Consider the following 14,753-nt stretch of genomic DNA (forward strand, 5'->3'; position numbering starts at 1 on the left):
TTCTACGACAAAAGTCCATTTTACACCAGAGTTCTCCTTTCAGGGTCTTTTTTTAACAGCACAATGTTAACTGCGATTGTGGCGTTCCTTGTTCTGCTTGTTTAACATCTGTTACTTAGTACACCAGTCATGTCTTCAGGACATTTCAAACGGTTGTACAGGCCATAGCCAATATTTAGGCAATGGCTCTGATTGATTTTCCATCTTATCTCAGCTTTACAGTTGCTTGTTTTTTTACCCACAGACACCTCTCTGATTTTCATGTTGTTTACTTCTCAAACAATAAATGCACAGTCAGCACATGAAAAACCTAAATCTAAAACTGAACTTAGACATTCAGCGCTGTTTTTTGTTTGAATAATTATTGTATTCAAACACCTGGGCAAAAAAAACACACCTGACAGTCACATGTTCAAATACTTTTGCTCAGAAGAAAAATAGGTGGGTTCAGACAGAAGGTGCTATCTTCTGGGGCCAGTTGTTCAAAGGAAATCTGATCGGATTTTGGTTATCGGATTGGATCAAATCTGAAAAATGGGTTGTTCAAAAGGAAAAGAAGCATTCTGAAATCGGATCAGATCACGTAATCCAATCCTAGTTTGTAAATGGATCAAACCTTCAGTTTCTGTTGTTCAAAACTTTTCAGTAGGATTTGGATAACTTTGATCCAAAAAAACAGGATTACCCTGATCCCAACAAGGGGTAGGATTTCAAAGTGGATTTCATGAAGAAAATGTGGTAAAACTTTAAAATCAAAGTTTTAAAGTAAAAAAAAAATACATTTGTACAATTTAGTGTATATACTTTTATTTCTGTTTTGCACTTGACCTGTTTAACCGTTACAGTGATAGAGTAGACATTGGCTACCAATTAAGCCTTTTTCTATAGTAACGTAAAAATAAAAACAATCTTGACCCCATTAAATAAACCCCCCAAAAGATTTCAATAACAAACAAAAATAATAAATTGATTTTTTTCATCTACGTCACTGTCATTCATCACTGTATATTAATGTCAAAGAAACATTTATCAGATATGAAGCTGTCAAAAATTATTTCGAACAATTGCAAAGAACACCAGAGTTTGTTCTGGTTCTTCAACAGGCTCAGGTGCATCATAAACATCACAGAGAGGGACATTGCGTCTGGTAGCAACATTGGGCAGGACAATACATGCAAGTGTTATGTTGCATGCTCCCTGTGGTTCGACTCGCAAATAGTTAAGTCATGCAAAGCGTCTCTGCAGAACTCCATTTAAACGCTCAATTGCTCGTATTGTTTTGCAATAAGCAGTATCTTGTTACTGCAAGAAAAGGAGTCATCAATCCCCGTTTGTTGGTTCTTCTATCTGTTTTTTAAATAGCTGGTAATCCAGATTAGCTAATCCTGAAAACTGTGTTTCTGGATCAGGTTGATCCAATCCAATATTGCTTTGAAAAACTGGCTTAAAAGTAAGACAGATCACCTGATCCTGGATAGCAAAAAATGTGATTACCAAATCTGGATAATTTTGATCCGGATTACATTTTTTGAACAACTGGCCCCTGAACGTTGTATCAGATCCAGATGTAAATACCTGAAATGGAATTCTATGGCTCTGTTCCACTTTTTTGGTGCTTGTTGTCAAGTTGTTGGTTGGAAAGGAAGGCTTAACACACACACAGTAGAGGGCGGATCAGAATGTGTGTGGGTGTGTATCAGACTGCTCTTATACTTTGAGGTATTAAACAGCAGGTGGACAGAGTGCAAAGTCCAGAAGCTTCTTCTCCAGATCCAGAGCTTTCACTGAAACAGGCAGAAAGGGAATAATGTGGAGTCGCTCTCTCAGCCTCCTCAGAGCTCCACTGAGGCACAGTATCACCCAAAAAGCTCAAATCACCGATAAACCTGCCAAACACCACATTTCTGCAGGGGTAAGTACAAACAAATTACTGCTTTATTATAATTATAAACTGTACCCTTTTTAGTCATTTACTGCCATTAAATGTACTTCTGCAACCCATCTTAATTAAAATTCATGCGTTTTAATTTATAGATATTATTAATCCAGCGTCGCCATTGGAGCTGCCACTCTCCACACGTAGTTTAAGGCATGCGCCACATGCCGCCATCAGCTGCGTGTTTATAACAGATCTGTATACAGACTTCAGCTTCAGCCAGAGGACATTAAACCCTCCTCACTCTGAGCCCGTTTCCCCTCAGTCCGGTATTCAGCACTGATCAAGCTTTGTGATCTATGAATAAAAATAACCTGGCCGTCTGCCAGACGTCTAACCTTGTGACCAAAAGTCACACTATTACTAGTGCTTCAAACTAGTGCTCAGAGAGGAATGCAGCCTGACCCAAGGTTACTCCGCCCCCGGCCCGGGATAACTGTGCATGGAAAATATCTGCTTTATCATAAATTAATCAGGCCTGTTTATGTGCTTAATAAAAACTGACACTGACATATTTTAGAAAAAAAAAAACTGACAAATAAGTGACAAAATAAGACATGTTGCTATGTAAACATTTAACGGTAAAGTTTATCCAAATGGATTTTTTTTTACATAATTTACAGTATTTTTATTACTGTTAAGCACAGTATCTAGTATCTTGTAAAATCTCATAATTGACTTTCTTTCATTTTACGTCAAATACAACTCAAATGTGACAATGTAGTTATGCAGCAGTTTAGAAACGACTATAAAATACATTCTAATAATTATCCAGTAACCACTAAGATTCATTTAATGGCTACTATGATTTTTTAAATAATTATTAGTTTATCAGTATATATTCTGTTCTCTAATAGAAAGTTAATTGCATTTATTTATTGTGTATAATTCAGAATCTACCAGGAATTATCTTATAAGTATCTTTTAAAAATAGTTTAGTAACCAGTGTGTATTATTCAGAATGTATTCAAATGTATTATATCAATTAGGAATTAGGAATATTAGGAATATCCAGTAACCACTAAGAATTATTCAATGGATAATATGATTTTTCTGTATGAATTATTTATTATTTTTATTCAGTATCTATTAATTATTCAAATAAATTATTCTTATATAAATTTTCTCTTTGACAGAAGGGAGAAAGTATGTACTTTTGTGTTTGAAGGTCATAAGTAAATGGTGAGTTTTAAACCTCTCTGTGTGTCCACTACAGGAGCAGGTCTTTGTGATGACTGTGATGTTTTTGACCATCCTGGGCCCGTCTGGATGGATTCTGGCACATCTGGAGGACTATAAGAAACGTCCCTGAGTGACCCGAATCCTCCTGCTGACTGTCCAGTCTATCTGAATTCCTCATTAAAAAGCCTGTTTAATCCCTGTGATTAATAAATGATGTGATATTACACTTTTAGTGCAAGTGGCTTTTGGAATCACTGCTATTCTTTCATTTAGAACCACAATTAAACAAGCATTTGTTTACACACGACAGGGCTAGGACTTTTTGGAAATGTAGGGTAGAGTTAGGGTCAGATTTAGTGTTAAGGTTTAGGGTCAGGATTAGGATCAAGGGTTAGTGCTAGAGCTAAGGTCAAAGTTATGGTTAAACCCTAGTAAAGCTAGGGTTAAGAATTAGGGCTAAAGCTATGGTAAGTGTTATGGTCAAGGCCAGGGTTATTGATAGAACCAAGGTTAAGTGTAGACTTACAGTTAAAGCTAAGATTAGGACTAGACTTAGATTAGTCTTTATTCAAAGTTATTTCAGTGCATTTCTATTAGTTATAAAGTCTGCTATATTCACAGTAAAAATAAACCCAGCAAAAGTTTTAATAGTTTAATGTATATTAAAAATGTACTTATAGTAACACAAGACAAGCATGAGCGTGGTAGTGGGGGCCCGAGTAGGGAGAGGGGACCATTAAAATCCTGTTTTCTTTTTCGCTCACGTTCCTTCTGTACTGGCATGTGAAATCATGATACCCCCTCCACCATATTTCACAGTTGGGGTGAGGTTGTAATGATGGTGTGCTGTGCCTTTTTTCTCCACACATAGCGTTGTGTGTTCCTTTCAAACACTCAATTTTGGTGTTATCTGTCCACAGTAAATTTAGCCAGTACTGCTGTGGAACATCCAGCTGCTCTTTTGCAAACTTCAAACTTGCAGCAATGTTTTTTTTGGACAGCAGTGGCTTCCTCTGTGTCCTCCCATGAAATCCAATCTTGTTCTTATTGTAGATTTGTCAACAAAAATGTTAGCATGTGCCAGAGATTTCTGTAAGTCTTTAGCTGACACTGATTCTTCCTCACCTCATTGATCATTCTGTGCTGTGCTCTTGCAGTCATCTTTACAGAATGACCACACCTAGAGAGTAGCAACAGTGTTGAACTTTCTCCATTTGTAGACCGTCTGTCTTACTGTGGACACATGAACATCAAAGCTTTTAAAGATACTTTTGTAACCCTTTCCAGCTTCATACAAGTCAACACTTTTTGAACGTAGGTCAAGCAGTGCTTCTTAAGAACAGCAAACTCAAAACTGGTGTGTTTTTATAGAGCAGGACAGCTTCAACCAACACATCCAATTCCATCACATCCTGCCTCCAATTAGCTCTTAGAAAAGTCATTAGTCTATGGATTTACATAATACCCCCCTGTGACTTAGATGAAGATCAGAACACATGACCAATTTATGCAGAAATCTTAGTAATCCCACAGGGTTCACATACTTTTACTTGCAACTGTATACAGTGGTGTGAATAATAGTTTTCCCCTTGATGATTTCTTGTTTTGCATGTTTGTCACTCTTAAATGTTTCAGATCATCAAACAAATATAAATATTAGTAAAAGACAACTCAAAATAAAGGTTTTCACTATTAAGTCTTTAAACCCCAGCCTATTTTGGTGTTTTTTCTTCGTTATTGTCAGTTCCCTTTTTACTTTTCCCTTTTTACATGGAGCTGCTAAAAAAATGGCATTATTTGAGATGTAAATGTAATGTTTTTTTTACTCATTTTTGAATGTACAGATTTCAAATCAATTCACACAAGATTTTTCTTTCTTAGTAATAAGAGTGTATATTAACTGAAAGTATAATGATTTTGATGATAGTTCATTGCATGGCTTATTACTGTCACAGAATACATTAGCATCACCAGGTGGATTTTTTTTTTCTTAATATTCCCACCTCTAGAATTCTCAAAAACACTTCAGTTCAGCATGAGGTAAGTGCTATTTTTTTTTTTTAGAAACAATAGGGTTCCTTGTTTGTTACAATGTATAAATCATGTGTGTTGATGCATTCCTGAGTAATTAAGCTGTATAAACTATTTGCGACAATTTGTGTCAGTGGGGTTCTAACACACCTGGGTTCAATTTCTCTAACCACACCCAGGCCTGATTACTGCCACACTTGTTCTCAAAAAAAAAAAAAAAAAACAGAAATAGAACCTGCCTGACAAAGGTAAGTAGACCAAAAGATACTCAAAAGGTAGACATCATGCCAATACTCAAATAAATTTAGGAACAAAATTATATATATATTGTTAACTGCATTTTGTGTTTACTCGTGTTGGCTTTGACTTAAATTTAAATTAGTTTGATGAGCTGAAACATGCAAATAATAAATAATAATAATAATAATAATAATAATAATAACTTCAACAATATATCTTTTATGTGTGGGGTCTCTCGTGTTTTCAAGGGTGGGCTAGGCATTAACTTATTGTCCACAAAATAAAGCAAAACAAAGAACAAACATTATGAGAAATCTCTTTAATGAAATATGTAAAGTCATGCACCAACATCTCACAAGTAAAGAACAGGTTACGGTGTCCGTGTGTGTGTGTATTTAAGTTTATGTGAGGATCTCCTGAGCCTGCTTCTCCACCAGAATGGCCATACTCTTCACGTCTCCACACCAGAAGTCCAGGCGATCTTTCATGCCCTTTATCTGCACACAACAAACAAGAAACTAATCAAACACATCTTCAGATTAACTCTGCTGGTGCTGCTGATACAGCAGTGGAATGACGTGACCCTCAACAGCTAAACTTTCAAGAGCTGACCGGAGGTGCGTTTCCTGTAGAACGATGGAGCCTAACATTGTCCTAATGTGGTACGATGCATTGTTAAACTAACTAACAATAAAAATACAATCATTTCCCAAAAACGCCGTACTTTGTTGGTTCTAGTAATCTGAACTACATTGGTTTGAACTACCATAATCTGAACTAAGGTGTTTCCAGAAGTGTTCAGTCAGACTTTTCCAGCAGGAAAATTGCAACAACTAATATCATAAACTCAAACAATATTATGCCAAAATATACCAGTTGTGACTGAAATCATTATGTATTATTTAGGTAATTTGTAATATCACCAGCAGCCACAAAAATATTAACAAAATGAATTGAATTATTTATTTATTTATTATTTAAATAAATAATAAAAAATCCTCCCACAATTATGAAAAGTATATTATTAGATAATGGTTTTAGTGAAAAAGAAATATCTGCAATCAGCTAGAAATGGGCTAAAAATACATTTTTCCCTGCAGAGCCAACACATAAACATACCTACATATGTAATTTGTTGAAAGTTAATTTCACACTCTTTAGTACTCTCCTACAGTTTTAAATCATCAAGGAAATACGGTTTAGGCCACACCCCTCACAGATCAAATCCAACAGATAATTACGCTGAGTTACATCCAAGTGTGTGCATTACCTGTGGCAAGTCGAGCACTCTCGGCTGAACCCATGTCATCTGCACCTTCTGATCCACCTCATCTATACTGCCTTTGATGAGTCCGACAGACAGAGCCTTCATCACCAGAAGCTCCACCTGAGAAGAAACGCTGTCAGTGTACTGGTTCTGCTAATCTGAACTGAAATAGTTATCAAACTTACTAAACAACAAAGATAAACTCTTTGAAGAGAAGACACCTTACTACACATTACTTTATTAATGTCAGTCTACAACAGTTAAGCCCCCACTATTGGAGCTATAAATGTGTTGAGTATTTCTGTCTGAACTGCTTTTAATGGTACAAATTCACAACAGAGCTCATTTACATACATTTGTCTTTAGGGAACAGTATCAAAAATAGTTTGTTTAAATGATTATGGGAGAATGGAATAGTCAAAATGACCAAACATTATACATGGACCTCTGTAGACAATTTATTTTAACATACCTCATTCACCGGGACCTTGGTGCTCTGAGAGATTTCTTGGAATGTCAGCTGCCTGTGATTTGCTGGTCTGGTGAAAGTCATCTGGGAAAACAACGTGAAAAATAAAAACTACTGTTTTACCCATTAGCATGGGTATAATACTATGCATCAATACTGAGCTGGGACTGAAAGCTACTAGAAAAGCAACATGGGCTTTAAGAAAATCTCAGCAGTGCCAAAGGCTTGACTGCTTCCATTCCAAACAGCAGCTATGCAGTAAATTAACTAATCCATAATATTCCAGTTTTTTTTTAGCTACACTAGTGTATGTCTATGTTTAGCACAAATCTAAACACTGAACATCTCACCTCCATCACACACAGCAGTTGGATTTTCTGCATGAGTTTGGGCTCCTGTGCAGCAAGGTCAGGCTGGAACACACACACACAACACACATCACCATCACCATCATCATCATCATCATAAACATATCTACAAATCCCTCACATCAGTACCTTACTGCAGATTACTTGTGTATGTGAACAGCAACACTATTGGATTTAGCAACTGACATTTTTACCATTTCTGGGTATGTGCAAGTATAGGGAAATTAAATGTAAGACTTTTGTAAGTAAGACCACTTAGGAAACAAAATAAAAAACAATAACAAAATGGCAAAAGAAACACAACATTAATGTTAGGTTTGCAGACAATGCAATACAGGTATATTTGTGGAGCTCCAAGTTAAGGTATACATTATCAGGATTACTGCATTTGGCAACATTATGATGTCAAACATAAAGTTGCAGAGAAATTTACATTATTTAGGCTTTTAGCAGTTCTCTTGATCAATTTAGCAAATTAAGCAGGATTGTATAATACTCACATTTATGATTGAAATATTCTATGTAAATATAAAAAAAAAAATCATGAACTTGCAGGTCATAATTTCTCCAGTAAAATATAAACATTGAATATATTACACTATTTTCTATTCATGAAATTTGAACAACACTCCTGTCTCACCTGCTGCCCCCAAGTGGATTTTAGAGCTCTAAACTTTTCCACATTTCCAGAGTTAAAAGCGTAGAGCGTCTCTATCAACCACTGTTTATCTGTGTTCCTCAGTGACTCCAGCACAGGATGCATGAGCTGGGAAAAATGATTCACTGATCAGCATCTAATATACCAAATTCTATTTATTATATTTATTACAGTACTGGCAGTAGCCACATGTGCATCGCTTACCAGCTCTCCAAAATTGTACACACCCTCCCCGAGGAGCCCAGCCAATCCCAACGTGAAGGCTCTCTCCTGTTGCTCTGCCTCTGACAAAATACAAACACATCACTACTTTTACAAACACAATAACCACTAAAAAACAGTACACTGATCATCACATCATATTAGAGACATAAAAAAAAAAAACAGGTTTAGTGATGATAAAAGAGGTATGTGAAGGATTACCTGGCAGGTCTTTTGCGTCCACACAGCCGAGGTACCGGAGAGCATCTTTATAGTAGAGGGCATGATTTCCAATAATGCGGTAATATTTGCTGGAGAGATCGTAGAACCTGCCATGGATGGATGTTACTCCTGGCAGGCTGTTCAACAACTCCTCCACTTCCTCGATCAGTTTCTAAACAAACGAAAGAAGAAAAAAAAGATGGTTAAAAGAAACAATTATATAACATTTAAAAATTTAATTATACATAATTAATATCACCATATCTGAATGAAATACACACACGTATACATATATATACACACACACACACACATTACATATATTATATACATTTTATTTATTTATTTTTTCTTAAATTTGATTTACGCTCCTTACAGCCCACCTTTGTCGCTGGAAGATCATTAATGTCCAGCTTGAGGCTGCCAATCTTCGTTTTACAGAGAATAACTGCCTCATCACTCGCTTTCACCTGGTTTCATGGGACAGAAAATAAAATAATTTTTTACTTGACCAACAATCTGTAAGACAATGAAAAGTGAAAAATCATAATTTACTGTATGTCTTACCTTTTCTCTGGTTTTCTCAAGAAAAGTTATGGCAGTATTGGGATCTGTAAAAATGGAACTCAGTTTAATACAGGTAATTCTCAACTCAACAGAATACATAAAGTATAACTCCACATTGATACTGAAATTCTAACGGTTTTGAAAAAAAAAATCATTTATCACGATCAGAAAAAGCAAATAATCAAAACTATTTTAATAAAGCTTTTATAGCAGTGTTTGTGATATTTGGCAATATTAGAAAGTATGTTAGTGGACATCCATTCTAACCAATGCATTTAGCTACTTTACATTGCTCCCATACCTGACATAAAGGAGCAAATGCCCATAAACAGTTTGCCAATTACCTGAAGGTACTGCTACAATAATAGTGTAAACATGAACCTATTCTCAACAACATGCCTAAAGTAGAGAAACTACCCATTTTAATACTCTTTATTGCAGAGAAACTATGGTGCACAAATACCTTTGTCTTTATAGTGTACACTGAATCCTATTTAATTTGCTGTTGGAACCTGATAATACATTTTCTACTACTCTGTAGTGACAATACAGATGGGTTTATTCCTACTTTTATGCTGAAAAAATGTTTACACAGATTTCCACATTAACAACACTGAACACTGACTTCAGCTCAGTGCATAACAGTGCAGCTCAAATGATATGGGTATTTTACCTGGCATTTGTCTGACAACATGTAGGATCATTTCCACTAATGACAACGGATTGATTCTAAAATTGAACAAGAGAACAACGATTTGGAACAAGCACAGGGTAAGAGACAGGATTCATAATACAACTAATTAATTAACAAATTAATAATTATGACCGAAACACAAACTCACCTGTGTTCAAAATCACTGATGAAGTTTTCATAAAGCTGTGCAAAAATGACAGATTCATTATATTAAATTGAAAAAGTATTTGTTTATGTTTTTTTTGCAGAATACTGTAGAACACTGTAGATATAATACCTGAATAAGAGCATCGCCTTTGGAGAAATATGGATCTTGGACAAAGTCGGACAGCTTCAGTGTCAGCTGGTGCCATAACCTTTCAAGGCAAATAAGCAAACAATCTCATACACAGTATTAGTAAAAAAAAAAATATATATATATATATATATATATTAATAAGAAGAATTTATTTATTTATTTCATTTCTTTTCTACACTAGATTAATTAAATAGAGTATAAAATTTAGCTGGACAATATATCGATAATGTATTTATTTATTGTATCAGCAATAAGCATACAGAGGATACCATCAGTACTTAAAGAACACAGAATCAACTGTACATATAATTATAGAGAGTGTAAAATATCCTGTTTAATTAGACAATGTCAAACGAATCTGGAGCTGCGAATATCAAACCAACTTCAGCTTAGTGTTCGGCAAAAAGTATAATGCACTACATATGAAAGAGTTTTTCAATAACAGGATATTAGATTCTGCCACAGCTGATGCATTTTGTCTGTGTGTCAAAATATGATAAATACTGTGCGACAGTATTTTTTTTTGCCATATCAACCCAGCAGCTCTATGAGTGCACGATTATGTACACCGAAGTTGGTGGCTTTTATACTGTTCACATCCATCTCGGAATTGCACTATATTAATAAATATATTATGATTTACATTTTTTGACATATCGTATAGCCTGGTATAAAACATTCTGGTTTGTTTAATAGTTTTATAATTTGTTTACAACATAATTACATATGCGTTCCTGTATAGCTTTAATGTAGTCTTCATTGTAATTAAAATTACAATGTAAAAACCCTAAACAAAACGACTGAGTTGAATGGGAAGAGGTGTCCACAAACTTTTGACTGGAACTGGAAACACAATTGACAGCTGATTTCATTGTACAGTAATAAACGACTAGACTGTGATAATGGAAAAAGTTACAGCTGTTGTGTCTATAATATTAGGTTAAGTGTCCTTTAACAGAATACAGCGAGCTGTAGGCACCACTGTTGTTCTGTAGTTAGTCTAGCTAACCTAAATTTTTTTAACAGAAACAGTGCTAACTGACACAGATACTGGAATATCGAGCCTCTTCCCCTCTATATTAAACCCGGTATAACTGTATTAAACCCGTTATAACTGTATTAAACCGGGTAAATTAACCTATATTATTTATTTTTCTTGTTAGCTGTTAGCTAGGCTACACGGCGGTTCCCCGGTTTAGCTTGGATGCTAAGCTAGCTGAGTGACTCAGGGGTATTCTCACTTTCTGTTGTAGAAATCCTCCAGTCTGTGCCATTCTGCGGCCATTTCTGGCGTCGCGCTGCTGCTTTGCTGCTGTTTTAGGAACCCGAGCGCGTCCTTCATCCTGAAATTCAGAGATTTAACAGATTTTACTGTATTTACTCCGGCTAACAACTAACCGCCTAACAGCACAGCTCCCACTCTAATTACTCTACAGTTCAGGCTGAGTTAGTTACGTCACTACTGACACCCAGCGGCAGGACCACTGCATAACAGCCACAGGGGAGGAACCACACATTCTGTACCGGCAGCTTTATAATCAAGTTCATTCTCTACTGAAATGTGGAGGAAACAACACATCAGCACACAGTACCTGTCCAAAGTTTAGGCAAACCTTTTCTAATTTAATGTGTTTTATTTTTTTATGGGTTTTTTTAACACTGTAAATTTAGTATTGAAAAAATTAAAGCTATACAGAAACACAATGGTGTTAAAAACACCAGAATGTGTTATACTTTAGATTCTTCAAAGTAGCACATGTATCTTTGAGCACAGATCATGCACATGTATCTTTTAATCTCAGTGTCTTTATGAGGGAGAGTCTCCTGGAATAGTTTTCTCAGCGTCTTCCTGAAGCGAGTTCCTGGAAGTGCTGAACAATAGCTGCTGCTTTTTCTTCACTGTGAAGCGAAGCTCCAGCTCATCCCTAATCACCATATCTGTGGGGTTTATTTCAGAGGATTGTGGACAAACACTTATTTGTGTACTATGTAATTCCATATGTGTCCCTCAATTGTTTTCATGTTTTAATATTAATCTACAATGTAGAAAATACATTTAATAAATAAATAACTAACAACACAGAATGTGAAGGTCCAGGCCAGGGGTGTCCAAACCTTTTTTGTTGGGGGCCAGAAGGAGAAATATATGTGTAGTCACGGGCCACAGACTCTGTAATAAAACAAATTATGAAATATACCACTTACAATATACATTTTCTTAATTTACACACCATTTTACTTGAGTATCTTTATCTATCTTTGACAGTGTTGTATAGACTATGGTTTTTCAAATAGATGTTTCGTTTCATAATGTCTCTTAATATTATACTCCTTTATTACGGCAACTGATTCCAGAAAAAATAAACCTACACACTTCCCTCTGAACTCACTTAAAAAATAGTACTTTTCTGCATTTGCTGTTCATTTTTCGTTTCTTTGGAGTTGCCAGGTTCTCCCAAACGCTAAGTAACATTAAAGCAGTAGTCTGCATTATTTTGTTTCTAAGTTGAAAGCAGGGGACTTTTTGAGGGCAGAGGGGGTAAAATATTGTGTTTAATGGTACCAGTGTGCTGGAATGACCATCCCTGCTAAGCCTAATATATTAATTCTAAAGACTGGGGTGTCGGTCGCTTTTTGCGGGAGTTCTTCTGGCCACATAACACTTACAGCCTCTGAAAGAGGATCCGGCTGTTTTACTTTTGGACTCTTTGGCAGGTTTTCTGCGCTACAACTGCACACTCTCACTGCTTTTAGACTTCTTGGGCTGTTTTAAGCTAGAACTGCACACTCTTGCCGCTTTTTAGACCCTTTCGTGAGTATAGTTTGGGATGGTGACAACACTAAAACATATTCTGTCCATTTTAACTAACTAGTACACTTTAGTTTTTTTCTATGGAAGATCTTTAGGGCTTTTAAAAGAGCCTACGGAGGAAAAGATGCGGACCTCTGGACTACTTGGAGTTGGAAATGCTAATGAACGTAAGTGAGCTGTACCGCCGGTTAGACTTGCTTGTCCGTCCCTTTTATTTCTACAAAACCTGCTTTAGTGTAATCAAGACAAGACTGTTCACTACGCACTTTTATTAGCTCTACAAGAAATCCCATTAATACAGCGTGTCTCTACCGGATCTGTGCCCCCTGCCTGATATGTGCTGCAAACTGAGGATGGGCACAGATCTGGTAGCCATGGCTGTTATCAGTTGTGCGCATGCATCAACAGCTTTTGGCACTGTGAGAACAAAACAAAATAATCTGTTAAAATGTATAAGCCTGTGGTGTTTTTAGTTTTTTTTTAATATAACAAGTCTGTAAACTACTTTACATTTTATTACACCTTCAGAGATAACATTAACATCTACATGATCAGATGTCAATTTATAATGCTTGCCATGACTAAATGAATGCAGTAATTAATAAATAGAGCTATTAGACAAAATATTAGGGGCACTTATTATTACTTTCATTATTATCAACTGTCATTTACGCATTTGTAAAACTCAGAGAAATAATGGCAAGGGGTTTCTGGTTGTTTAATGCACCCAAGAAGAACAGAATTACCATAAAAAATAATAAATATAAAATGTTTCCACGCATGGGCGCTCGTGTTAAATCTGGATAGGTTGCACAATTCGACAGAACACCGCCCGCTGCACCGTCGTAGGTGCTCCTGCTGAACCACTTAGTAACACACATTTCTCAGGTCTCATATTAATAAGTCTAATTCAGAATGGTGATGTATATATATTTTATTTTTAAAATATATAGCAATAACAAATATGTGTATATATATTTTTTAAAGTAACACTGTTACAATTAATAATTAATATATAGCAACAAGGGCGTAGGAGCGGGCTTGATATTGGGGGGGACACATTTGCCAATATGAACCCAAGCCCACCCTATAGTTTCCTAGAATAACATTTGTGGAAATTACTTTAAACTAAAAGTAAATTATTATTATAAGGTGATTTTACAACCTAAACAGGTTACTCCACGTTACAGTTACTGTTGTTAGAAAAAAATATGCATGCAATGTCTGAATTATATACATATAACAAAAATGATCAGTTATCACCTAATATTTAAAATAATATAACAGATTTGGTTATTATTATTATTATTATTATTATTATTATTATTATTATGTATTGGCATGTCAATTCTGTCATATATTTACATTTTCTCCTGCGCTTTTATTTCTTTTTCTACTGAGAGCTCTTCTTAAGATGGTGTCCTTTTATGTAAAAGAATGTAACTTTACGTTGCATAGAGATTTTTATAAACGTCAGGACATGTGGTCTTACTGTGAACTACAAATGAACAGAAGTCACGTTACAGCAGTATTTCTCAACCCTGTTCTTACATATTCTACTGCATATTAACACTGTTCTGCATGTTCTTGAGCTTCCTCTGCTTTAAAGGCATTTAATAAAGTGGTGGTATGATGTGTCTAATACACTGCTGGATTTACATGATTAATTTAGGCTCCATAGGGGGCTAAAGGATTTTAACAGGTAAACTCAGTAAATGACTGTTTATTAGCTGATCAGGTGGATCAGGTGGAAAACACAGATTTAGGGCAGTGATCAGGGTTAAGAAACTGCTTTAAACTACAAACAT

The 14,753-nt window shown here is 35.6% G+C and overlaps 2 protein-coding genes across 2 annotated transcripts; one reads left to right on the forward strand and one right to left on the reverse strand.

Moving 5' to 3' along the window:
- Window positions 1–1,646: 1,646 nt before the first annotated feature.
- LOC107197304 (cytochrome c oxidase subunit 8B, mitochondrial) lies at window positions 1,647–3,344 on the forward strand. The gene is made up of 2 exons (XM_015603785.3): window positions 1,647–1,912; window positions 3,153–3,344. The coding sequence occupies exons 1-2, from the start codon at window positions 1,808–1,810 to the stop codon at window positions 3,246–3,248; spliced, it is 201 nt and encodes a 66-aa protein (XP_015459271.1). The 5' UTR covers window positions 1,647–1,807; the 3' UTR covers window positions 3,249–3,344.
- A 2,349-nt stretch (window positions 3,345–5,693) lies between these two features.
- psmd13 (proteasome 26S subunit, non-ATPase 13) lies at window positions 5,694–11,584 on the reverse strand. Its single transcript, XM_007241475.4, has 13 exons — window positions 11,375–11,584; window positions 10,113–10,191; window positions 9,984–10,018; window positions 9,815–9,870; window positions 9,142–9,185; window positions 8,958–9,044; window positions 8,575–8,746; window positions 8,356–8,435; window positions 8,134–8,259; window positions 7,476–7,538; window positions 7,129–7,209; window positions 6,660–6,776; window positions 5,694–5,886 (listed from the first exon to the last, which is right to left on the reverse strand). The coding sequence occupies exons 1-13, from the start codon at window positions 11,473–11,475 to the stop codon at window positions 5,791–5,793; spliced, it is 1,137 nt and encodes a 378-aa protein (XP_007241537.3). The 5' UTR covers window positions 11,476–11,584; the 3' UTR covers window positions 5,694–5,790.
- Window positions 11,585–14,753: the final 3,169 nt, after the last annotated feature.

Source organism: Astyanax mexicanus, chromosome 10 (assembly GCF_023375975.1).
Source record: "Astyanax mexicanus isolate ESR-SI-001 chromosome 10, AstMex3_surface, whole genome shotgun sequence".
NCBI classification, from domain to species: domain Eukaryota; kingdom Metazoa; phylum Chordata; class Actinopteri; order Characiformes; family Acestrorhamphidae; genus Astyanax; species Astyanax mexicanus.